General features: G+C 36.9%; 1 protein-coding gene across 1 annotated transcript in view; it reads right to left on the reverse strand.

Annotated features, from left to right (window-relative positions):
* The window catches only part of PRMT3 (protein arginine methyltransferase 3), a 131,707-nt gene extending 107,866 nt beyond the window's left edge, over positions 1-23,841 (reverse strand). Inside the window, exons 1-8 of the mRNA XM_078058303.1 lie at positions 23,651-23,841; positions 23,302-23,437; positions 21,642-21,724; positions 20,229-20,278; positions 19,508-19,610; positions 12,275-12,434; positions 10,816-10,954; positions 6,486-6,551 (exon numbers count right to left, since the gene is read on the reverse strand). Coding sequence (XP_077914429.1) covers positions 6,486-6,551; positions 10,816-10,954; positions 12,275-12,434; positions 19,508-19,610; positions 20,229-20,278; positions 21,642-21,724; positions 23,302-23,437; positions 23,651-23,678 — 765 coding nt within the window. The 5' untranslated portion in view covers positions 23,679-23,841. The remainder of the gene's footprint in view (positions 1-6,485; positions 6,552-10,815; positions 10,955-12,274; positions 12,435-19,507; positions 19,611-20,228; positions 20,279-21,641; positions 21,725-23,301; positions 23,438-23,650) is intronic.
* Between the last annotated feature and the right edge of the window lie 2,651 nt (positions 23,842-26,492).

Below are 26,492 nucleotides of genomic sequence, written 5' to 3' on the forward strand. Positions count from 1 at the left end.
GTTCTTTACTGATGGACATTTAGGTAGTTTCTGAAATTTTACTATGATAATCAAAGCTATAAATAACCTTATACCCAACCCCATTCACACATGAATAAATCTATAGAATATATTCCTAAAAGTGAAAACATTGTGTCAGAGAGAATATACATACTTGTAATCGTGGCAGACATAATCAAATAAATTATCTTCCATAGGACAATCCAACCAGCAATGTTTTAAGTGCTGATGGCCTTACAGTTGAGGCTAGCCTATGGAACATATAATGAAACTTTTGGCTTTTTGCCAATCTTGCAAGTACAAAATAATGATATATTGGTCTAGTTAAAACATGCAATTCCATTATCATGAGGTTTAGCATCATTCCTTATGTTGCAGAGCCATCTGTGGTTCTTTTTTTTGTAAACTATGTACTTAATATCCTATTTTCCAGTTGTTAAGTTTTTTCTTATCAAACTTCTAATCAAAATTTTCTTATAAATCTTGTCAAATAACAGTTTTTTGTAAGCGAAGTAGATTAGACCTCTATAATATAACTTGGAATGTTTCTCTCAGCATATATTTTTGTCTTTTGATTCAGCTTACAGTGACTTTTGCAATGTCGAAATTCTTTACTTACAGTAAATCTCATCAGTCATGTCTTTTATGGCTTCCTTCTGGATTTTGATCATAATTAGACTGACCCTCCCCATCTTCTTCCCTATTTCATCCTCATATATTTCTTTCTAGTTCATTTATGGTTTCATTAAGTTTGTTTTTATCATAGTATATACTACGAGGTATGGTTTCAACTATACTTCTGTTCAGATGGCTAACCAACTGTTCCAACATGCTATAAACAGTCTGTGTTTCCCCTACTAATTTGATATGTGACTGTTATGATCTGAATATTTGTGTCCCTCCAAAATTTGTAGGTTGAAATCCTAACCAAAAGTGATGGTATTAGAAATGAGGGTCTTTGGGAGGTAATTAGGTTATAAGGGCAAAGCCCTCATGAATGGAATTAGTACCCTTCTAAAAGTGGCCCCACACAGATTCCTCTCTGGAGGAAGAAGGCATTTCTATGAACCACAAAGCAGGCCTTCGCCGGAATTAGCCAGTCACATGATCTTGGACCTCCCAGCCTCTATAACTGTGACAAACAGATTTCTGTTGTTTATAAGCCACTAAGTTCATGGTATTTTTTTTTATAGATTTTATTTATTTATTTGAGAGAGGGTGAGCGAGAGAGAGAGCACACACGAGCAAGGGCAGAGGGAGAGGAGAAGCAGGCTCCCTTGTTGAGCAAGAAGCCCAATGAGGGGCTCAATCCCAGGACCCCGGGATCACGACCTAAGCTGAAGGCAGACGCTTAACAGACTGAGCCACTCAGGCGCCCCTAAGTTCATGGTATTTTTGTTACAGCAACCCGAATGGACTAAGACAGGGACCTTGAGCATTAAGGAAAATTTCTGTATATATTTTGGATTTTTATTCTGCTCCATTAGTTTACACCATCATGTGCCAGTAACTATTCTAATTACAGAAGCTTTATAGAATGTTTTAGTATCTAGTAAGGCTGGTACACCCTCACTGCAAAATTTTTTTCACAGTGTTTCTGGAAAATTTTATATATTTATTTTTTCATAAAACAAGAGAATAAACTTGTCTAGGTTTTTAAAAAAAAGTCTTGGTATTTTTATGGGGATTGAGCTAAAATTCTAAGTTAATTTAGGGAAAATGGATAATTTGAGTTTTCCTACTCAAGAACACAGTCTTTCAAATTGTTTAAATCATCTATCATGTTCTTCAGATTTTTAAAAAAAGTTTTTTCATATAAGCCCTGCACATTATTTAAGTTTGTTCGTATGCATTTTATTTCTGTATTGTTTACTGTTACGAGTGGAGTGCTTCATTCCATTATATCTTGGAAACATAATTTACTAGAACTGACTCCAAAAGAGAGAAAATCTAAACAACCTGATTTTTGTTGAAGAAATAAAGTTGTCAAAAGGTTACTATTCTGTGTCTCCTAACTTGTGCCCTTCCAAGAAGGACAAGGCCCTATATATGCTTTCAGAGGGAGAATCTATTTCCTGTACATGTGCCCCGTCTAGAGTTGAGTCAGCACATTTTAACATAACTACTTTAACATACAAAAAAGTTAAGGATTTTAAGGTGGAAACTATACAACATTGCAAACAAAATTAAATCATTTTCTTAAGTTACAAATAAAATGTGTTAACCACAACAGCAAGAAAATACTATAATAGATAGCATATGCACTTATAGTACATTAGTTTGAAATATTATATGGCATAAAATAAAAGTGGAAAAATATATAACACAATCATAAGTGATAAATTCCCAGAAACTTTCACTGAAATAAGATATTTGCAAAATTTAAAAATTAAAAATAAAAAGTCAGTGTGGAATTTAGAAGTTTGATACTACAGTATTTGGCAATGGTGACTGGGAATATCAATAATCACACACCGTTTATGGAACGACAGGCTGGCAGCACTAACACCATCCAAGGTATAAATAACCTTTTTTGACCCAGGAAGTCCACTGCTAGGAATTTATCTTATTATTGTACTCTCACATATATTAAAAACAAATTTAAATATTTTATATTTTTATATGAATTGTTTCTAGTATTAAAAATTCAAACTTATGGGGCGCCTGGGTGGCTCAGTCGTTAAGCGTCTGCCTTCGGCTCAGGTCCTGATCCCAGGGTCCTGGGATCGAGCCCCGCATCGGGCTCCCTGCTCTGCGGGGAGCCTGCTTCTCCCTCTCCCACTCCCCCTGCTTGTGTTCCTGCTCTCGCTGTGTCTCTCTCTGTCAAATAAATAAATAAAATCTTAAAAAAAAAAAAAAAAAAAAAAAAAATTCAAACTTATGGACATTCTTACATTGGACATATAAGCCATTAAAAGAATGTTAATAAGGAATCATCGCTAAGAAAAGTTGCTGAATGAAGAAAGCTAAGTACAGAGGGATATATATCATATACTCCAATTAAAGTATGTGTTCTTTTGTAACCCTATATACACACACACATAATTTATATACATATGCATATGTGTGTGTGTGTGTGTGTGTATATAAAAGTCTTACTTAATCCTCATTCTGCAAATGAGAGAGCTTCAGAGAGGGAAGGGAACAGGTCCAGGATCATAAAGTTGGTAATTTGTAAAGCTAACATGCAAACATAGGCCAATCTGCTTCTAAAGCTATATTTTAAAAAATATTTTTAATTATATATTAATTATTTATTACACCTACTCAAAATTAGGTAATAAACTAAAACTTAAACTTGATAGAATCAAAGGAAGGTAAAAATGATGACAGAATAAACTAACATTATTTTATGAAATGAAGGAATTTGGTTCCTTTTTCCAAGGAAAAAAAAAGAAAAAGAAAAAAAGTGTATCAATTTAACTGTAGATAATAATCAAAAGCATAGTGAAGGCACCTAATTGTGAATTTCTTCAATGGACTACAAATAGAAATTAATTATGAGTGCGTGAAAACATGATTAAATGCCACCCAAATTAAATTAAATCTGAGAAACCATATGGCCTCCACAGGAGGTTTGTGAATTCAAACAATACTAAGAGAGGAATAAAGGAAAGAAGGCAAGAAGGAAGGGATGGAGGAAGAGAAGGAAGGAAGAAACACATTTTTCATTATAAGCATCTTTTTGAAAAATAAATCTCTACTATGTACTACATATGATATAGAAGCTAGTATCGTATAAAGTTTGTCTACCAAATGGAGATAAAAGCAAACAAAAACAATGGTAATAAAACATAGGAAAACAAGTTATTTCATACATTTAAAAAAAATAATTTTATGAACATATTTTATCATGGCACACAAAAATCGTATGACCTAAATATGAAAAATAATGTCAATTAAAATACAACGAATGCATCCCACCCTAATTATTCATTCTATTTTAACATAATCGTGTTTCAAGTGCAGTGGCACAAGGTTAAGGGCACTAGACTAGGAGGAAAGTGTTTGTTTTTGGTTTAGTTGCCTGTTTTAGGGCAAGTCAATTAACCTCTTGGTCTCAAATATCTACATGTGCAAAAGGAGATAAATACTTGCCCTGCCTAGTTATAGGTATACTATACAGTGACAACGACACAACATGTTTGAAAGCAATATATAAATTATCAAATGCTACTTAAATACATGGTAGTAAATTTTCTAAATCTGTAGCCATAGTATAATAAAGTATCCCAAATCATTTAAAAATATGAAAGTGCTAGATTATTTAATATTGTTAATTACAGAAATTAAACCCTGAAAGTGTTTTTTAAGGAATTAAAAATTGATAGGTATAATATTTTACATTGCAGTATATTTTTGAGAAGCCATAAGTGCTAAGCAAAACTAATTACACACTGATTAACTTAAATGAAAGCATTTTAGAGAAACTGCTAAGGAAAAATACTCCCAAATTATTTATAAGCTGTTTTCTGACTTTGGCAGATTTAATGTCTTCAGTAAGAGCAGTAAGGAAAGCACAAAATAACTGAAACATTATGTATTTTCCATGGGCATGTATTTTGTCTGAAAATGCATAACATATATATGTAACATTTCTATAATACCGTTACAAATTAAAAACTAGAAGCAGAAAAGACTGGGTATGTCTACGAATCCACTAAGATGCATTCCATATACATAGAAATATTCAGAATTACTTAATTTCTCAATGATTAATCTTCTAATTATAAGTATTTGTGCCTTTTCAGTATATTTTTACATATCATAAGACAAGAGTCTATTCAGAAGCATACTGGAAAAGATACTTCTAACTTACTTTCACTTAACAAATTCTTATAGTACTTGCATCAAAAAGTATTATGAAAAGATGGCTCAAAACCATTGCTTTTACAATTTAAAATAATCATAAAATTTTCAAACCAGAAGGGGTTAAAATGATTTCATTTTACAGATGAGGCCCAAAGAGATCCACCCACTTGTCTAAAATTATTATATATCTCGTTCCTGAGAAGCCAGGCAGGACTAATGATGTCCAGGCCAGTACATGCTTAATTTCTCTACAACATATTAATGAAAAAATAAAAGAAAAATCTGGGTACACTCCAACTATAAATATAAAGCAAAATTTTTAATAGTAACATATTTGCTTCTTGGGAAACAAAGTGGTTTTTTAGACATATTAAAAAAATTGTTCCAGCATTTGGGTATAATTATAAAAACCAAACATAAAAAAATTCTTAGTCTCTGCTGTAAAACATATAAAAAGCACACAAAAAAGCTAAGTACAAAGAACTGATAAAAAGTAAGATTTTAAAAATGAAATCACCTATTTGTCTATAACAGGGGATCAGTAAATACAAAGAAATACATATTATCATAAACCTTTCATGTTAGGTAATGCTTTGGCGAAGATATCAGAGTACCATATAAATTTCAACTGTCTAACTCAGCTAAGTCACAAGTGAAACACAGCTCTTGGGAAACAGATAAGGAAAATGAAAAGCCAATCTGTATTATATTCCAAACAATACACAAATCAGGAAAAGAAATTTTTTAAAATATAAAGATTGTTAGTCACTGCTGCAGTATCATGTAAAGCTTATGAAATAACCTTGGAGAACTATCTTTTAAAATGAAGGTGAAAGGGGAATTATAAAAACCTGGTATGTTGTCAGTATATATATTCTTGAAGTGGAAAGGGTGGGGAAAAATTCCCAGAGGTATATATGTGGCAGAAATGATATTATCTTTGACTAAATTAGTGGACTAATTTCCAATAAGAAAGAACAAACAGAAAATCTGAACTTTTAGGTAAACATGCCAACGTAGAATGGGAGGGAAGGAGGAAGTGAAGAAGAAAAAATGAAAACAATTCATAAGGGAGGAAAGAAAAATGACACAAACATCAAACACACACACACACACAGACACACACACACACAGTGTGAAATTTCATCTTTGAAATACCCTGAAATGATATTAAGACTAACTGTAAAATACAAAGTATCTCATAAAGGGGTAAATGAGGTCTTGAAAGAAAGGACCTAAGTTCTACCTTACAATATTTGACTCTACTTATTAATAATAACTTCTTAAAATTATTTTTAACTAGTTAACACAAACCAGAGTAATCACTAAAAGTATGCTTTGGTACAGGGCTTATCTGATACATTTGAAATTCATAGGAATCACAGTAAATCAACAGTATGGTTTAAGCAAAATAATCTGGATAAGCAAAGTTTAACTAAACCATGTCACTGTAATTAATGAATTTTAATTTAAAAAATCTATACACTGAATGGCAGCACCAATCAGCATTTCTGCTATCAGGATTCTGCACCACAGAGAAGCATCATAAAAGTCTTCCATGAAATAAAGCCAGCGTACACTAAATCAACTGCTAGCACGATGAGACCCAAGAGAGGACTTCTACTGCCCAAGATCCACATGAAATGTACAATTCTATAGCCTATGCTACTCACCTTGTCTTTGAAGATATGTGGATTTTGGTATATAAAATCTCGGTAACTTTCTGTTCGTACTTTGTCCTAGAGTAGAGAGAGAAAAGCATTCTGTTTATAGGATAGACTGAAAATATAAAAATTTCTAGGAAGTTATTTGTTATTTTATCACATATTGCTAGTTTGCTTGGAAAGCTAAGCTTATTTTTTTTGTCCTAAAAAAAAACCAAGAAAAAGGGCTCCTGGGTGGCTCAGTTGGTTAAGCGACTGCCTTCAGCTCAGGTCATGATCCTGGAGTCCTGGGATCGAGTCCCACATCGGGCTCCCTGCTCAGCAGGGAGTCTGCTTCTCCCTCTGACCCTCTTCACTCTCGTGCTATCTCTCATTCTCTCTCACTCAAATAAATTAAAAAAAAAAACAAAAAACAAAAAACCAAGAAAAAATAGAAATGCCAACAACACACAAAGAAAATTACTGAAAGTCAGATAAGGTCTAAATTCTTAAAGATGTACACATTTTTGTCTTGACATGCGTTATCATTTCAAGACTTCAACTGATAATTAAAGCTAATAGAAGCTGAACATGATGTTTTGCTCCTTCAAATAGGGCCTGGAATCTAGAGCCTGACAACCTGTAGTAAAGGGAGTCTACTATGTTAAATGTTAAAATGCTATGTTAAAACACGGGAGAAAAATAACCAAAAGAGGTGAATGTAAAAGCTACAGTTACATATAAAAATGAAGCCACACGGAGTATGGTTTTTCTAAGAAAGTCACTGATCAACACCTATCTGATTTATAATCCTGTTTTGTTTCTAGAAATGTCTGTAGTAAGAAATTATGCTTAAAAGCCTATAATCTCAAAGGTAAATCATTTGAGCCCTGCAGCTCACATTTGAGACTTCTACACTCTGGAGTCTCACATGACCTGTGACTGAGACAGGCATCGAATGCAAACATTTATTTTAGTTCAAGAATAGAGCCGATTCCCTTTTAAATTACTTCAGTTGAGACATATACGGCCAGCAAATTAAGCAGTAAGGGCCTCTGCTGTCAAGAAAATAAAATGAGCACGATAAAAATAGATTAGGAATTCCAGTTTTGGGTTTCACGCTAGGTAAAAAGAAATATTACAGCAAATGCTATGATATCAAAATTTATGCAATCTATACCCTTCAAAAAACAATTTTAGGGCAAAAAAACACATAAAGGTCTTAAATTAAAAGCCAAGTTGTTTTACTTAATTACAGGATATAAAAACGGGGAATAGCAGAATTAATTCCATGTTTTCTGATGGAATTATTTCTAATTGCTTTATAAACAAAATTTTAAATAAGGTTTATTAAACCTTTCCCTGAAATTATTTTAAGACTTACTAAAAGAATCTAATGTTTAAATAAATTTACACATATTAACTAATCAATTTTAAAAGTCTTTTAAAAAAATATATACGATTCCATACACTTGTCATTTTTATACTCATCTTATATTACAACCAGTGATTTCTGCTGGGTGAACATCAGTCTAGGAGGCAGTCACTTGGAAAGCTCTCGCCAATCACACTGCCTCACCACTGCTCCTGTCCTAAATCCATGCACCGCTGCTCCCTCAACTACAGTCCTTTATCTGGGCTCTTTCTACAGATCCATCTGCTTTCATTCACATGCTCACTCTGGGGCAATAAAATTCAAAGTATACCAAACAGAGTGCCTTGGACATAGCAGAGCTTCAATTTAATAACTGAAGTTTTGAAAGAAAAACCACTAAACATGAAAATGCAAGCAAATAAAAGACTAGCACTCATAACCACTTCTAAAAATGTATTCTAAGAAAACACTAACACTTCAATACAAAACAAGGGGATAGAAATCTTAAAAATTATCTTTTTCACCAGCCTATTAAAACTAAGAAACACAAAAGAAAAATAAAATCAGAGCTCTAATACTAAGAAGCAAAATAATTTTTTAAGACTAGTAAAGTGCCATGGAATTATTCCTACAAATGTTAAAAAAAAAATTTAAGAATGAGACTACAGTAAAGTATATACTACAAATTTTACATATATAAATAACAGTATGTTTTAAATGATAGGCTCATGAAGGTGGAAGGAATGCATGAGTTGGCTGGAGATACAATGAGAAGAATGCAGTAAAGAAAAATTATGTAATGGTACTATGATCTGTGATAAATGTTCACCAGGATGAACAATATTTTTCTTGGGAAAAAAGAGAGTGATGCATCTCAGATTTACAACATTAGTCAACAATGACTGTTCTTCAGAAAGATAAAGTGGCAAAGGATTCTGAAAGTTCATGTAATCCATCCTTCCATCAACTGTATCTCTGGAATTCAAAATGTTATCTTCATCTGAACCCCAGAAAGTAAGATCACAAAGTACCTTTATTTATAATTATAATCACAACATATGCCAAAATAGTGTCATTGAAATATGAGACTAAGTAACCAAAAATCCAAATACTCTCCCTATAAAAAGCAAGCCCAATTCTAAGCATAAAAATAAATCCTATTCATGGTTTCTCAATTTTAAATTATTTATAAAGATCAAGTGAGATTCTGGTAGTAGCACAACCTTAAACAGATTATGTGAGCTAAGAACTGTTTTTGATAAGAAACAGCTTGATATACGGAACATTTCCTACTCACCCGCAGTATATAAGTTAGCAAAATATAAATTGCATAAATAGTTCTTTTTGCATGGAATATATCCTTTTTTCCTATGAACACTTAATCAAGTCATCACCAAGGAGAGGTAATTACATTGTGTAACAGCTAACAGGAAGTGAGGCATGGAAAATTATATTAAAAGGGATTCTTAAATGATTCTCTAAAAGGGAAAGGTTAGCACTGGAAACTTCAAGCTGGAACTTCTTAAATCCGTATGTACGTCAAAAGGACTTAGGGTTATACCATCAAGGTGTGAAGATGTTCTAGTTATGGATATACAGCTACAAATGTCCAGAACAGACATCTGGAAATAAGCAGTCAAACTGGATTCCCCTGATGACTGTACCTAGGATACTTTTATGTACTATCTACTTGGAGTCTCAGTAACCTTATCTGTCTGAAAACCCACACTATTTCCATACCAAAGGCTTTAAAGGTTCATGGCATTTAAATTGATGGGGCGATTTAAAATGACAAACATGGGCTTAAGTGAACTCCTTAAAAAAAAAATTCTAGACACAATAAAATTAATTTTAACAAAGAAAACAGAGTAAGTCAATTTCTTTTAAACAAACTCACTCTGGACTTAAAATAATTTATCACTTATAACTGTTATTTATAACGCTATGCCATTACCCAAGTGACAAGAAAAAGCACAACCAACTGTGACATGTCATTAGTAGAGAAATGACATGACATTGCTTTAAAACACCCCAAGTAATTACAATTGCTATTAATCAGCAGACCTCCACTCTGTGATAATGCAAACCTGACTCAACAAAATACATACATGTTATTAAATATCCCTAGTTGTTTTAAACCCATCTGTGTCACAGGAACACAGTCTCAAGGCTTTCCAAAATAAAACAATCTTGTGAGGAAGGATTTAGGAACAAATTTTTTGTTGGTTTTCAAGAAAAGGTAGGGGCATCTAAAATCCACAGAGATGAACATCTAACATTTTCAATAAATTTTTTACATTCCAACACTTGTTCAACTATAGATATTTTCAGTTTTACCGAATTAAAAAATTAGATCTTACTATTTTACAATCTATAATAACATAATCAAATGTATAATTACTAGTTATAGCTAAAAATCTACTTATATTTTATATGGACATTATCATTATAAAAATTAAAACCAACCAAATTTAAAAATCTGATTTGACCAATTTAGGAAATTCTACATATCAATGATTTCAAATGTAAAAAAGTTATGCCATGACAATTGTGAGAATTATTTATAATTAAACTTTGTACCAAAAAATTATTTGCCCAAACTGAAGTCAATATTGCTATTTAAAACACTAAAATTAATCATCCCCTCTGTACATTAAAAGGCAAACGTATAATTTATTTGCTCCTATTTAATAGTTGCTCTTAAGAAGACGAAAACCAGCACCAGTTTTTTCCAATGTTCTATTTCAAACAAAAGTAAAGACTTCATAATAAAGATTAATAATGATCTTAAATGGAATTTACAGTGGCTGTGATGCTCCTGCAGTCTTTTCAACCCAAGATGTGCTATTAAGCACCAAAGAGATTTAAAAAGCAGTTCTAAAAAAACCCAAAAAACCCCCAGTTCTCCCAGCATATATATTAAGAACTTGTTTTATTCTGTTTTTCCTTTAGTATGGATTTGGTGCATTTGTGCTCTTTTCTAACCTTCAGCATTTCTTCATGTATCCCATAATGCCCGTATGAGCTGAAATAAACACCATCCTCATCTTCCTGGAGGTCTGCAATGGCAGATGACGAGCCGGTTCTGACATCTGCGTTCATCACAAAATCCTGAGCAAATTGTCTGTAATCAATTTGAAATACACCCTTGAGACAGGTTTATTGGACCATGAAAAGAGGAAAGGCTAGAGGTTGAGGGAGAGGAAAGGGGAGGGAGTGGGGTATGCAGTGTGATGAGCCTTCCAACACAACATTCTATCTTAAGGAACTGAAGGCTCCCCCTGCTGGACCTTACGCAACAGCATATTTAAACCCATATGTAAACATTCCCTCTGCAAACCATGAAAACACTGCCAACTGAAGATTATAGCTGTTTGTATCTTTCAACTGAACAAAAGCACATTATCTTTATTCAACTTTATTATTTCTATTGTTCTAAAATCTTATTTTAGCAGCTGATCAATGTGGTATATTTCAACACTATTAATATTCTTTGAAACCGTATTTCATGGAAGGGTTATACGGACAAAAAGTTGACCCAAATTGAGAATTATTTACATACAACACCACCACCCACTGCTGCTCTAAAGCTCAATTCCCTCTCTGATCACAACATATTAAGAATCTATAATGTATACATGGGGGAGAAACGCAAAGAGGCAGATAGCAGAGTTGTTGTTTACCAGATTAACCAGCATAAAATCTCAAAATGGGGAAAGGGAACCACAATCAGCTATACTATGTTCCCTGCTGGACCTTCTGGCAAACCATCAAATGGGCACTGAGGGAATGGCAACCAACTTACAAATCCAACAGCTAAAGCTATACTTGGTAGAAATGCAGAATCTCAGGCCCTATTTCAGACCTCTGAGTCAGAATGTACAGTTTAACAAATTCTCAGGCGATTCATATGCACATTAAATTCTGTGAAGTAGTAAGCCAGAAGAAGGCTAATTTACTCACTGGAGAAAACCATCCTATGTATCTGGTTTTCTAATTAAATACTACGTAATTATACTTTGATTCTTTAAAAACAAAAATTTCAACGCTGTTTTGTCCCCAACCCTAAAAAATATTAATTACTCCCCTTTAAAAGCCTAGGAGAGATAAAGTAAATGGAAAAATCTATTAGATACAGAGTAATTCAAAGGAAGGCAAAGAACAAAAGCACTCAAGAGGACAACACTCCCAGAACAATAACCATTAGTACAAAAGTAATTATAAAGAAGTATGTGAGAACAGGTAAAACCACAAAATTTTATGTTAATCAACTATATAACATATAAAAATGTTGCATATCATTAATTAACTTAAAATAAATTTAAAATTAAATACCTACATTGTGCTTTCCAGTACATGAAAGTTTTACCATATTCCACCTTATTATTAGTGGTATTACTTTTGGGATCTAAATAACTAATTTTCTTTAAGATTGATAAATTACTTCATTCTTTGCAGATCCTCACGCGCTCTAGCTAATGCAGCTTCAGCAGACAGTGCCCTGGCCTCCATATGTTTCAACTTCTCAACAACAGATGTGTTTTCACTGAGTCCATTGGGGTATGAGAATGGCACTGACACTGGTTCATAAAGATCTTCCACATCTAAAGAAATAAATGGACATTATTATCAGGCCATCTTCTGACAATGAAGCAAATATAAACATGTTATCAATAAATATATACTAAGTGCCTATTATGCAGCCAACTGAGAAATATTTGTAAAAGTACTTCTAATTAAATAAATCTTTAATATCCAGACTGCTTCCATTTACATTTAAAGAGCATGCTGGCAGTCTAAGTTTTTCGTTAGGTGGCTAAATTAACCATATATAAAAGCATTAATTATACTGAACCAAACTCAGGAAGAAACAAAAAAGTGAAAGGAAAAAGCCCTAATATGTATTGATCACCAGGTTTCTTTCAAGTACACACATTGCATCTCGTTTCTTCCTCAAAACAAACCTAAGATGGGGGCGCCTGGGTGGCTCAGTCGTTAAGCGTCTGCCTTCGGCTCAGGTCATGATCCCAGAGTCCTGGGATTGAGCCCCACATCGGGCTCCCTGCTCCGCGGGAAGCCTGCTTCTCCCTCTCCCACTCCCCCTGCTTGTGTTCCCTCTCTTGCTGTGTCTCTCTCTGTCAAATAAATAAAATATTAAAAACAAAAAAAAAAACCTAAGATGTAAATATTTATCCCTAATTTAAGGCATGGGAAATATAAATTTCAGAGAAATTAAGTGAGTAGCCCAAAGTCATTTGGCTATTGAATGAATAAACTAAGATACAGACCCATGCCTGCCCTCCTAGCTCATATTCTTGCCACTATGCAAGGTCTCTTCTCAGACTCTGGGTCTTTATCTATAGAATAAAAGGTATTACATTTAGATATTCACTAAGGACAGTGTGTACATAAAGAATTCTACACATTCAGTAACTTATTCATCCTAGGTAAAAGGGTAGTACAATCTATACACCGATGTCTTATTGCTGATATTATTGATATCCTAATTCCTAATATTAAAAGTTCTTGACTTAACTTTAATTTCACTACGTATAAACTCATTAACTTCCACTGCAGAACTAATAACTCTGCAAACAGATGTTAATATATGGAGTTAGTGACAAAGTGGTCAAAATCCCAGTGTCTATTAACCAGTCCAATTAACTTTCAGATCAACTTAAAGCAATAAAAACAATGTGGATATATTTTCTCTTCAGTACAGTACTGGGAGAAATACGGCTTTTTTTCTTACTCAGTTTTTAGTTGAGACACTGAGTTGAGAAAAAAGAACTAAGCTTAACAAATACATGAGAATATTATAACTTAGAGACTAGAGCCTAAGTCAAACAACTTCTGAAAGCAGTAGTACGGTATGCCACTAATCTCTATCAGTATGACAGAACACCGAGTCTCTCTTTTAAAAAAAACTATAGATTCATTCACTATTTAATTCACCAAAAATCAATGAGAACAACAAAATACGTTAAGGCAGTACACCAGATTTTCTACTTCTTACTACAACTCTATGTATCTTGTTTTCAAACTTCTTCAAACTGTTTATAAGCCAATTTGTTAGTTTAAATTACAGATCAGAACTGAACAAAGGAATTGATTTCTTTGTTTTAGCAAGTTTCTGTTTGCTTTTTGCTGCAATAAAAGAGTAAAAACTTTCAACACTAATAATGTAGATAATCATATATATTAAATGTTGAAAAGGACAAAGGATTCAGTCAACATTAAGATCCATAACTATAATTTACCAAAAGTCTAATTCAAAGTCCTAAACCATATTCAGGAAGATGAATTTCCACATCTACATTCTGTCTCAGGAGGTTCAAATCACCTGGATACTTCATTTTGGCAGCTGAGAACTACCACAAAGGAGAGTCAATTTATCAAGAAGACATAACAATTATAAATGAGTATAAACCTCACAAAAGCAAAAACTGATAGAATCAAAGGGCAAAAACAGACAATTCTTCAGTCATAGAAATGTAAATACACCCCTATCAACGAATGATGAATTAGAAAAATTCAGAAACATATAAAAGATCGGAACTAAAATATTCAGCACTTTGAACTACCTATTTTTAGAACACTGCACCCAAGAACTGTATCTGACACTTTTGTAGAGTACTGATTTTGTAGTCAGTCCATCAACTTGGGTTTGGCTGATGTTTTCTCATTATTGGAATAAAGTTATACATTTTTGGCAAGAACAGCAGAAAAATGATGTTATATCCTGAGTGCATTTTACCAAGGTGTCAATAGGACTTATTAATGGTGATGTTAACCTTGATCACTCAGTTGTGGTATTGTCTCCCGGAAAAGTTAACATCTCCTTTGTATTTAAATTTCTTGGGGAGATACTCTGAACTACACAAATCCTGTTTCATCTTAAATTTTTGCCCACTAATCTTAGCATCCATTGGTGGATCTTTTTTTTTTTTTTTTTAAAGATTTTATTTATTTATTTGACAGAGAGAGACAGCCAGAGAGAGAACACAGCAGGGTAAGTGGGAGAGAGAGAAGCAGGCTTCCCGTTGAGCAGGGAGCCCGATGTGGGGCTCGATCCCAGGACCCTGGGATCATGACCCGAGCCAAAGGCAGACGCTTAACGACTGAGCCACCCAGGCGCCCCGGTGGATCTTTTTTTTTAAAATATTTTATTTATTTATTTGACAGAGAGAGAGAGAGACAGCTAGAGAGGGAACACAAGCAGGGGGAGTGGGAGAGGGAGAAGCAGGCTCCCAGCTGAGCAGGGAGCCCGATGCGGGGCTCGATCCCAGGACCCTGGGACCATGACCTGAGCTGAAGGCAGACGCTTGACGACTGAGCCACCCAGGTGTCCCTCCATTGGTGGATCTTTTCTGCAAGTTATTACTATGGTGTTTGCCTAATGGTGATTTTCTATTTCTCTCTTCCCTTCTATATTTATTAATGAAAATTTTACTCTAAGTTCAAGCTGCTCCTTCTCCGTTTATTTATTTAGTTGATTATGTCAGTATGGATCCACGGATATTTATTCTATCCTATGGGCTAAAACCGAATACTATCATTTTCTGTGTTGCTCAAATTACTCCAGCTTCGGCCATGAAGAGTCCTTCAGGTTGGGTCCTGTGTTCTTGTGTAAGGTCCCCCTCTCCATCTTTTCTCTTTAAGTACTTCCTTACTTTGTGGCACAAGCTGTTCCAGACTCTTTTATCATCCTGCACCATTCATGGAATCAATCACTTCTCTAAAGAGCCTTGGTTCCTTTTATTGGACAATAGTGTTAAAATCTGGGCAATAGGCATACTCATTGCTACTGGGGTTTTTCTAGGCTCCCTCAACAGAGCTAGGAAATACATGTGTGCATACTAACCCACACATGCACAGACACCTATATTTCTGTATCTATCTGTATGTATATTAAAAACTGTGAATTTATACTGATACCTCCGATTCCAATCTATCACCATAGGACTCATCTCATCCTTCTGTACTTCCATATCTGAAACCTCCTTCTCCAACAGTGAGAAACCTAGCTCTTATTATCCGTAATACATTTACTTACTTGTCGATGCTATTATAGACAATACGGAGTCCCAGAATTGCTATTCATACATACCCTGCGAGAAACACCTTTACTGACTACATTACAGCACTTACGTAGTCTTTTTACCTGGAGCCTCAGCACAACGTCCAGTCAAGATTTTAGTTACTCAAACAGCTCTTTCCTTTGCCACCCCCTTCAGCAGTTACATTATTCCTTTGTAATATAGTTGAGTTCATCTGTTAGTGTTTATATTCCATTTTGCACCACTACTACCCTCACACATCCCGGTTGTTCTGTTGTTTTTTGTTTTTTTTATTACATGAAGGCTATGAGAAATACTTCTACAGTCCTAAGAGTCGGGGCTATATAGAAGATACCCTCAGAGAAACGCCACTCCCTTGTTATCCCTGTTACCTCAACCCCATTGTGCCCTTCTCTCCATATCTGTCCCACTAAACTCCACACGTCACTACTCTCTTTAGTTTCTAGTTTATCCTTCCTGTATTTCTTTTGTACAAATGAGCAGACACATGCATTTTCTCAAATCCCTTTCTTTCTTACATGATGAGAATATCATACCACAGATACTCCTTTGAGCTTTGCCTTTTCTTGTTTAACAGTATGTCTTGGATATCACTCATCAGTTCAGAGATCTTTGTTTTTTTTTTTTTTTTAATAGATGGTGTGGATATACCAGAGTTTACTCAACTACTCTCCTATGTATGAGCATTTAAATTGTTGTCAATATTTAGAAATTACAATGCTATACTGACTAAACTTGTGTACATGTATTTTCAGAATGTTGGAGGGGTACCTTCAAAATAGATTCATATCTGTGAAACTGTTGTGTTAAAAAGTAAGTGCATATCCATTAGTTTTTCCCTAATACCCCCTTTTTGTACCAAGATCCTATCCAGGATACTATAATTCATTCAGTTAGGTCTCCTTAAGCCTCTCTTACCTATGACAGTTTCTCAGATGTTCCTTGTTTTTGATGATCTTGACAGTTTTGAGGAGTACTGGTCAGGTAGTTTGTAGAATGACCCTTACTTTGTATGTCTGATGATTTTTCATGGTTAGACTGAGGTTATTGGTTTGGGGAGGAAGACTAAAGGGAAAGTGCCATTCTCATCACATTATATAAAGAGTTGATAACAGCAACATGATTTATCACTAATGTGATTACCAGGTTTCTCCCTTGTAAAGTTACTTGTCCCCCTTTATACTGTACTTGCATTGCCTATTTTCTTAGTCATCTCCTTTATCAATTCAATCATCTTTAAATCCTCAAAGCCTAATACTTAGCAGATGCTCAATAAATATTTACTGAAAGGCAGTGGAGGTGCAATGGTCAGTAATAAAGCTTGGAGCCAAGAAAGCGATGACCTTCTCTTCCATCTCTCTCCACCAAGGGCGAGGAGCACAGACTATTCGAGAGAATGCAGGCAGTTCACTCCAGGACAGGCCCAGTTCAAGTTCTCCTTCTTTTACTAGGCCTCTTTAAGTGTTCCAGATCGCAGTCATGGCTTCTTCATCCAAACTCCTGTAGGCCTTATTTATTTACCAATAACAATAAATTCTCCTTTATTAAGCACTTACCCTCTGACAGGTGCTGTGCTAATATGCATTATCTTTGCAACAATTTTATAAGGTAGGTGTCATTATCACCTTTTTACAAATTACGGCTGAAAGAAATTAACTTTATATATCGCTGAAGAATTAGATTCAATACCGATCTGTACCCACAGTGACCAGGACACAACATTCAATATCTGTTGATCTGAATAACCTCTTCCTCTTCTGAACAGTATTACCTTTTCTACTTCTCACAAAACTTATCATATTTGACCTCATAATACAAGACAGGCGTTTAAAAACAAAACACTCTTAAGACTATGGGCTCCTATGGGAAAGATTCATTTCTTTACGTTTCTAAAGCATTTAACGTACTACTTTCATCCTGTGAGTGTTCAATAAATGATTTTGAATTTAGGAAGTCATAGAGAGCACTTAGTGGGCACTTTGTCATTTATCAAAGAGATCACTTTGATCACTCTTGGGAGAAATGAAATTAGAGAGAATTTGTAAAAACAGGAAAGAATCAACCTGGGACTCACCACATTTTAGAGCCAGAAAGAATCTCAGATGAAAACTTAATAAAAGAAAGCTCTGTCCAGGGTCGCACAGTTCCTGAATCCTACATTAAGGTCCTTACTACTACATCGCACTGCAACACAACTTAATGATGGTCCTTCTCAAGGAAATGAGTAGTTCTCCACAGTTCTCACTAATCAGAGAACTGCTCAACTCCACACTGTCAGACTTCTGTATGTGAAGGTACATGTCTGTTTAGAATGGTCTCACTGACCTGAAGAGAGCAAACCCTCTACCTCACCTGACACAAGAAACATGAAAGACAGTATAAATAAGGGGAAAAAAGCATACATTATTAACCCTGATAAGTTATAACAATAAAGTATCTATAAGAAGCCAACAGAATTTTCACAAGATCCCTGTTCGATAAGGAATGAGTTGGGGTGCCTGGGTGGCTCAGTCAGTTAAGAGCCTGACCTGTGATTTTGGCTCAGGTCATGATCTCATGGGTCCTGGGATCAAGCCCCACCATGAGCTCCACACTCAGGGGGACGTCTGCTTGAGATTATCTCCCTCTACCTCTCCGCCCACTTGCGTGTACACACTTGCTCTCTCTCTCTCAGATAAATAAATCTTAAAAAGAGTAAAATAGGGAATGAGCAAATGCACGGAATAAATAAGTAAGAAAGCTACAGTCAAGAAATGAGAGTGGCCCTGCCACAAGGAAGGCTATAGAGCTAGTGTATGTAGGTAAGCCCATGGAAATTTGAGTGGAATCTGTTCTGCATCAAAACAAAATCTCAGGGGCGCTTGGATGGCTCAGTCGTTAAGCGTCTGCCTTCGGTTTGGGTCATGATCCCAAGGTCCTGGGATCGAGCCCCGCATTGGGCTCCCTGCTTGGCGGTAAGCCTGCTTCTCCCTCTCCCACTCCCCCTGCTTGTGTTCCTTCTCTCGCTGTGTCTCTCTCTGTCAAATAAATAAATAAAATCTTAAAAAAAAAAAACACCACCAAAATCTCAGTAAATTAGATGTCTTTAAAAAAAGTCAATTATCTCATCTTTATATATCATCTTTATATCTCATCATATATATCAGACAAAAGCAGCAAATATTATTAAATCTACTTTAAAATTACTTTGAAGCAGAAAAAATAAAAAAATAAAATTATTTTGCATCAGTAGATTTAAAAATTTTGGTTAATTTAAATTAAAAATTTAGTTAATTTTAGTTAATTTAACTAAATTAAAATTTTAGTCAATTTTAGTAGAAAAATCAGTCTACAACTAAAAATTATTTTCTCAAGTGTCCCAATGTTTCAGAACATCTAGTACACAGTATTTAAAGAAACTCCTATTTCTAAATTTCTCTCTAGTAATGGTCAGTGTAATTATCAGTTCTTAAATAACTTAACTTTCCTATTGAAACCAACTACCTAGTAAGGTCTTTAAAGAATTAAGGAGATGATATATTTTCTTAGAAAACTTAACCACCATTTGCCATTACAAATGACCCTATGTTAAAGTAGACCCAGTATGTTCTTCTTACCAAATTGAAGTAATAGGTCATCTTCTAATACTGGCTTCAAATACTCTTCTTTCTCCCAAGGCACTGGGTTGTATATGGAATTCATATACTCAACTGTAGGATTCTGGACGTAAAATTAATTGCATGTCTTTTCATTGTATATAATCACAACCCCCCGCCCCAGAAAAAATAAGAAAATTAAGCCCCCCAAAAAGGAACCATGTCTACTTCACATAAAATCTCTATTTAAGGAGTCTATGTTCACCTGTCATTTCATTAACTTGATTGGACGATTGCTTAGATTAAGCAATATGGTTTTTCGCACTTTTTTATTGTTTGGATTTGGGGGAAGTAGCATCATAAACATTCATTAAAATAGGAGAGAAAAAAGGACTAAGTATTTAAAAATAGAACAAGAAGACAACCACAGTACTTGAAATCACACTAGAAATTATTTCTGATTTAGGGAAATACGGGGTATCAGTATTATCTGACACTGAACTACTTTTTCACATAAAATCAATTCACCTCTTGGACACAGTTAAAAATGATAACTTTACTAAGCATGGTGTGTATTCATTTACTTGGTGTTGTATGTTGTACCAGCTCCTAAAGTCCATGATTCCCCCAATATGATGATTATACAGCAGTTCTTTGTATTCTTCTAAAATCAACGCACCAATAGTCACTGTGGTATTTCTTTAGTTTCCAAACAAAATTGTAAATTAAGCTACCAACTTACCTTAAGTCTAATAAAATTTATTAGTTTAATGTATCCATAAAATTCAAGTCCTAATGGGGAAAAAAAAAGATAATTCACCTATTTTAATACGAGTTTTGTTTAACTGACCTATTCTATAGAAGCTTCTCTGGTTAATAATAACCTCTAAACTACAACTTAAAATATTTTGAATTTCTTATTAAGAACTAGAAATAGTGACTTAAATACTTCTGAAAATTTTAATTGAGAAACAGCCACATGGATAACAGTTTTTAATGTTTTTCTTGCATTTTTAAAAAGCAGGAAATTAATTTTTAGAATTCAAATCCTCATTTTTAAGAACAAAACAAATCAGGAAAATTCGGTTGTAGATTTTACCAAGTATTTGGCAGCTGATATTGGAGCCAAAAGTCTCTAAATCCCCTACATTTAGGGTGCCTACCAAATTATAATTTTGCCCGGACATGGAGTATACAAAGTATACTAGCTTTTACATGAAGTTAAATGATATAAATTAAAAAACAATGAGGCTTGTTCTCTTTCCAGAAATGAAGCACTGTTTAAAGGAAAAGCAACAGGATATCTAACCAACTGGGTATTAGTTGTTGTGAGAAATGTTGTCATAAGAAACATAACAGCATTTAAAATGTTTTATATGCACAACAGCATACAAAAACCTCTATTTGTTAAGTGAAAAAAAATTACAAAATTATATTTAAAGTATGATTCCAATTCAGTTTAAAAATGCACATTAAAAAACCCAGTAAGTCATTCATGTCTTACAAAAGCAGTTGCCATTGAATTTGATTTATAAACATATTTTATCACATATTTAATGTCTTTTCTAGTTGATAGCAAATATAGGGACTAAAAAAAACCAATTCTGTATTTAGTTAATTTTAGTGGAATCGTGTAACTCTTCGGCATCCATTTAAAGAAGCAGACTTTAATTATAAGGGAAGTATGTTCAAATGCAAGTTTCAAAAGAATCATCTAAATATTTTGTTCATCACCTTAACTTCATCACTCCTTTTTCTATACTCTTGCCAAACTCAACCTTGTATGCCCTGAAGTTCATGTTACGCATCGACCTGGTTGTCTTTTTTCACAATGACCCACTTCCTTTTCCAAAGTCCACCTCCATCCTTGCTCTCCCTAATTCTAATAGGATAAAAATGCAATCACATGCCAAGGTTGTTTTTCCTTTTTAGTTGTGAAGTCAATATAATCTTAAATATAGTGAATCTTATCTAGAAGAATGACTTATAATTAGTCCTCCCTCAAAGGCTACTTGTCAAAACAACTTTGTAAGATAGGCTGTTGTTATATTTTTCACTACATTGAGCTTGTGTAGGAAAGGAAAGATCTGGAAGAATATAAAGTTTGAACTTAAATTTCACAACTAAAATTCTCTTTATTCTAAAAAATACTCACCATGTTTATGGACCATGTTATCAATATTAAATTGATGCTCAGACTTACAGTGTGAAAACGTTTCTTCAGCAGATGTAAATAACCTGAAAAATCAAACAATAACTTTATGAAATAGTCCCCTCAAAAGTCTAAATATTGATTTCATGTTAAATATGTATCCCCCCCATTCTGCTGATTCCTATTTTATATCCAATTAAGAAAAAAACAAACATACCTGTAGGTGAGAGGGACCCAGCATTTCTAAAGGGAATTAGTACTTCTGAGTCCCGTTTTACACCCTACACTAACTACATTTTAAATGTCAAGGTTCATTTATTTGCCAAATAATAGCACTGAATTTATCAAAAGGCTTTTAAGGAAGAGAACTCCCTGTGATAGATTGTTTCTCTCAAGATATGAAAATTCCCTACAGAAGATTCTTTTCTGCTCTGCGTCAACGCTGCTTCCAGAGGCTTTGAACTGTGGCAGCTCAGACTCCTTTTAGAAACAAAGCATAAAATGTAATTTTTATAGGTGGCATATTCCCAAAGTGATCTTGTAGTGTTCCGAAAGTACTTGTGTTACAGACATTGAGAGGACCAAACCTCTTTATTACGTGACCTGCAAAACCGAAGGATACTTAAGATAGGAACACACAGAGGAGGAGCCGCATACCTCTGTACGCTCCGCACCTTTGTGGCAGTTAGTTTTCAACAAACGTTTACTTCGCTGTACTTAGCCTATTACAAAGAAGTACATCCCTGATGCTCAATAAATATTATTTTATGACAACTGGAGTATATGGAGACATTCTGTACCTACGCAAGGGGCGCTACGTGCGAGAACAATGACAATCAAGAGGAACCAATATACCGCCAATCGGCACCATGCCCAGATTTATGGGAAACTGGAAAATGTTTATTCAGGTAACACTGGCCAATGCCAAGCAGGCCTCTTTCACGCCCACTTGTCCAGAAAGTCGACCAAAGTTAAAGCTTACTGAGATGAAGAGGCAGAATTTTATGTGGAAAAAACATGGATTTGGAGATAAGACAAACCACAGCTTTGTGACCTTGAACAAGTTACTAATACAATGGTCTTTTTCCTAAGTGAAAAAGGCATCAATTCCTTTCCCTTCAATGGGTGCGGAGCCCCTACCTAAGAAAGGTGATTCTTCAGACGGCTCAATGGAAATATTACACCTGAGAAGCTCTGTACTCATTAATGAAGAACAGAATGATAAAGCTGGAAGGGTCCTGAGGGATTATGTGGTTTAGTGACTGGCAAACTTGTTACTCATTAGCATCACCCCAGAAAATGCCTTTATAAAAATAGAAGATTCCTAGGCCCCACCCCTGATTTAGAAGGGCTGCGGCGCAGGCTTCAGCATCTTTTTAAAGTCTCAGGTGACAAGGGCGCACAACTAGGTTTGGGAACCACAGATTCAGATTTCACACAAGGGGAAACTGAGGCCTGTGGAAGAGAAGCTAGCATAACCTGGGCTCCCAGTTCATGGCTCTTCCGCCTACAGCACTGTGCTTCCTCCTTTTCTCAACAAACCCTCACTCCACACCACTGGTTCAAGGATTCGCGGGCAGGCCGCTCGGGTTGGACTTCAGACGAACGGACCCACGGGGCCCGGGCACCCTACGGGTGGCGCCTGGCACCGAGGAAGACGAACCTGTCACAGAACAGGCAGGGGGTCTGCTGCTTGTCGTGGGGGAGCTCAGCATCGTCCTCATCCTCCCAGGCGGCCTCGTCACCGCTGTCGGACAGCTCTGGCAGGTCGTCCTCGTCCTCCACAGCGCCGCGGCCGCCTAGCACACGCCAACTATCAGCCCTGCCCGGGACCGACACCAGTGCGAGACACCAGCCTCCGCCCCGCTCCCCCGCGGCCCTCGCCCGCGCCTCCCCCACCCTCCCAGCCAGGCCCCACCGTCCCGCACCGCATCCGGGAGGGGAGGGTCTTTCTCCCGCCCCACGGCCTGCGTGCCGGGCGAACACGGTGCTAAGGGGCCGGGGATACCCACCCGCAGAGCCCGACGCTAACGAGCACATGGCTGTGTTGCCCCGGAATCTCGCGCGCCTGGGGGCGGGGACCGGGCCGGGCAGCGCGCGCGCGGCCGCCGCCGAGCAAGCCGGGCCCGGAACCCTGGGAACGAGCGCGAGCGCAGGGCAGGGACGGAACTCGGGGAGCCTCAGTGTCGCCTAGAAACGCGAGAACGCGCGCGCGCGGACCTGGAAGCGCTTCCGGCCTCGAGGCCGTGGTTGTTGGTCACGTGAGCTGGGGGCGGGACGGGAGCCGGTGCTCCGCTTCCTCCAGCGGCAAGGTTGATGTATCGCGCGCCGAGTAGGCGCTGAAAGCTGGACTGAGCGTCGCAGACTTTGATGTGACTTTTGTCTCCTCCTCGCGCTGCGGCACGTCTTAGCGGGAGGCCCTCCCCTGCGCCCCTGAGCCCAGAGACGCAGGCGCCCAGCGGTTTTGCAATGGGCTCCGCGCCCTCTGTGCCCTTATTCGAGGAATGGGCCGTTAGTGTAGGGGGCGGCCGACCCGCGGCGCCCTCTGGTGGCGGAGAGACGGAGCGCAAGTAAGGGCCTGAGACTCGACTCTGGTTCCTGGGCTCCCTGATTCCCTTGGGGTGCAGCAGGGTGGGGAGACAGGACTGCAGGAGCCAGTGTGGGGGTACTAGAGCACACATAGGTGCCAAAGCATGGAGGACTGTTTTAAGGGTTTTAGTCTTTAAAGTGCAGTGGTTAAGTGAGAGCATGGATTCCGATACAACCTACTCAGTCTCAATCCTACGTCTGTCACTTTGTCACTCTGATCTTGAGCAACATCAAGACCTCTCACTGTCTCCACTTCCTCACCTCCAAAACAAGGATAATGACCGCACTAGCCACAGAGCCACTCTAAGGATAAAATGACTTAATACATGTAAAGTGCTTGGACGTAAGTGTTAACTTTATCCTAAACAATGGGAAGCGGCTGACCTCGGTTAAGCGACGGAGTGATGCCCTTCCATACGTTTAGAAAGTGACATAATGGCTGCTGGGTGGGAAGAACACAAACGTTCCGTTCTTCATGCCTTTTTTCCCCTTCCTAACATCTACTCAAACCACAGAATGCTTTGTTAGGTGGGAGTGGGCAGCAGTAATTTCAGTAGGTAATTGACCAAGCTCTAGTTCCAGAGACTGGCACATGTTTATCCAATTAAATTGACTACCTTGGCCTACCAGGCTCCACACAATCCTGCCTGACTTCCATGTCAACCCAACCCTTCACCCTGGGTCCCACCCTCCAGCCTTTAATCATTTTCACACCTCAAGGCTTTTGCTAAGAATGCTCTACAAATACAAACCACCATTTCTCAAGAAGTTTCCACTGTCTTTCCAGCAAGCCCTCTGTTAGTTTCTTACTGAGCATGTACCATTTGCTTGTTTTTCTTTTCTTTTTTTTTTTTTTTTTTTTGGTTTTACCCCCAATGCTGGGCCTTGTCTCAAAGGGCCTTGTCTCTTTGCTTTCGTTTCTCTGGCACATAATAGATGGCCTAACTCATAGTAGGTACTTGGTAAATTTGCCGAGTGAAAATGATGCCTTATATTGCTCAACTCTTCTGAATGTACTCCTCTGTCTTATCTGTAAACTAGAGGATAGAATCTATCAAATATTAGTTTTGAATATTTGTCCTTACATTGCCAGAATAGCTGCTGGCTCCAGTAGGTTAAACTTACTGTTCCCTGATGTATCCATACTGCCTGTGAGCCCAGGAGTGCTTAGGAAGCATTCAGTATGCTGAATTAAATAATTCAAGGCCTCTGGTTACCTGGGCCCATCCACCTTTTTGCTTTATCCTTCCAACATAAACTCCTTCTCCAGCATGGGCCACCTTCTCCCTGTGTGTATAACATTTGGAGGGATATCCGCTCAGTTCCTTTGTAACACCCAGTCAATGTTAACACACTAAAGTAAGTAACATACAGTCTAGAAGGGTGACTGAGCCAGAATCTTGTCCCTTTAAGTTTATGTCTCACCACGATGCTGGGTTTGGGAGGGAGCCACTTTCCTTTCTACTCCAAAGATGAACACAGACAGACCCTACTCCTAACATCCCATCTCACTATTGAGACCAGAATAGAAAGTTGAACATGACCCGACAGAAGGTTCTGTGGGCAAGAAAATAACATAGAGAGGATAACTTAAAATTAGCCACCGGGGGCAGCTTTTAGAGCCCGCAGGCCTCAGGATGTCCTCATAGGGTCCCCTCGCCTCATGCCTCACTCCTTGGAATCCATGCCTGTTATCACCCAAACACGAAGGCTCTTCAGAGTCCAGCCCCAAAGGAACCCTGCCTGGCAGGAGGAATGTGGCATCTCCTTCCCAAAGTCCACATCCTAAGACCCCACCCCTTCCTAAAATATGTCTCTTTCCGGGGTGACTGACAATGGGAATGTCTAATCCCTTCTACAGATATACACGCCCAATTAAAGGGAATGGCCTTTATCGTCTGGTGTCCACTGAAGCTTGAAATGTACCTGGCATACTGTAGACCCTGTGAAAATGGACTGAATCATTCAAATCACTGTTTCCCTCAGCACAGAGGTTAAGACAGGGTTTCGCCACTATCCTTTGTTCCTGGATGGAAATTAACACTGTGTACTCCTCTTGACTTTGACCCTTCCTTCTGCATCTTTCCTTTTCCATAGTTTTTAAAGTGTGGCACCTTGACATACACTTCTACTGGCTATGTGAACATTTTGTGGTTAATCATTACTGGGATCCTAACCCTATAAAAGAAAACAAATATTTCAATTTTATTCATCCATAGCATGTACTGATCCAGTCACTGTTAACTGGAACTTCCTGGAAATATA

The sequence above is a fragment of the Halichoerus grypus genome, chromosome 11 (genome assembly GCF_964656455.1).
Source record: "Halichoerus grypus chromosome 11, mHalGry1.hap1.1, whole genome shotgun sequence".
In the NCBI taxonomy this organism is placed as follows: domain Eukaryota; kingdom Metazoa; phylum Chordata; class Mammalia; order Carnivora; family Phocidae; genus Halichoerus; species Halichoerus grypus.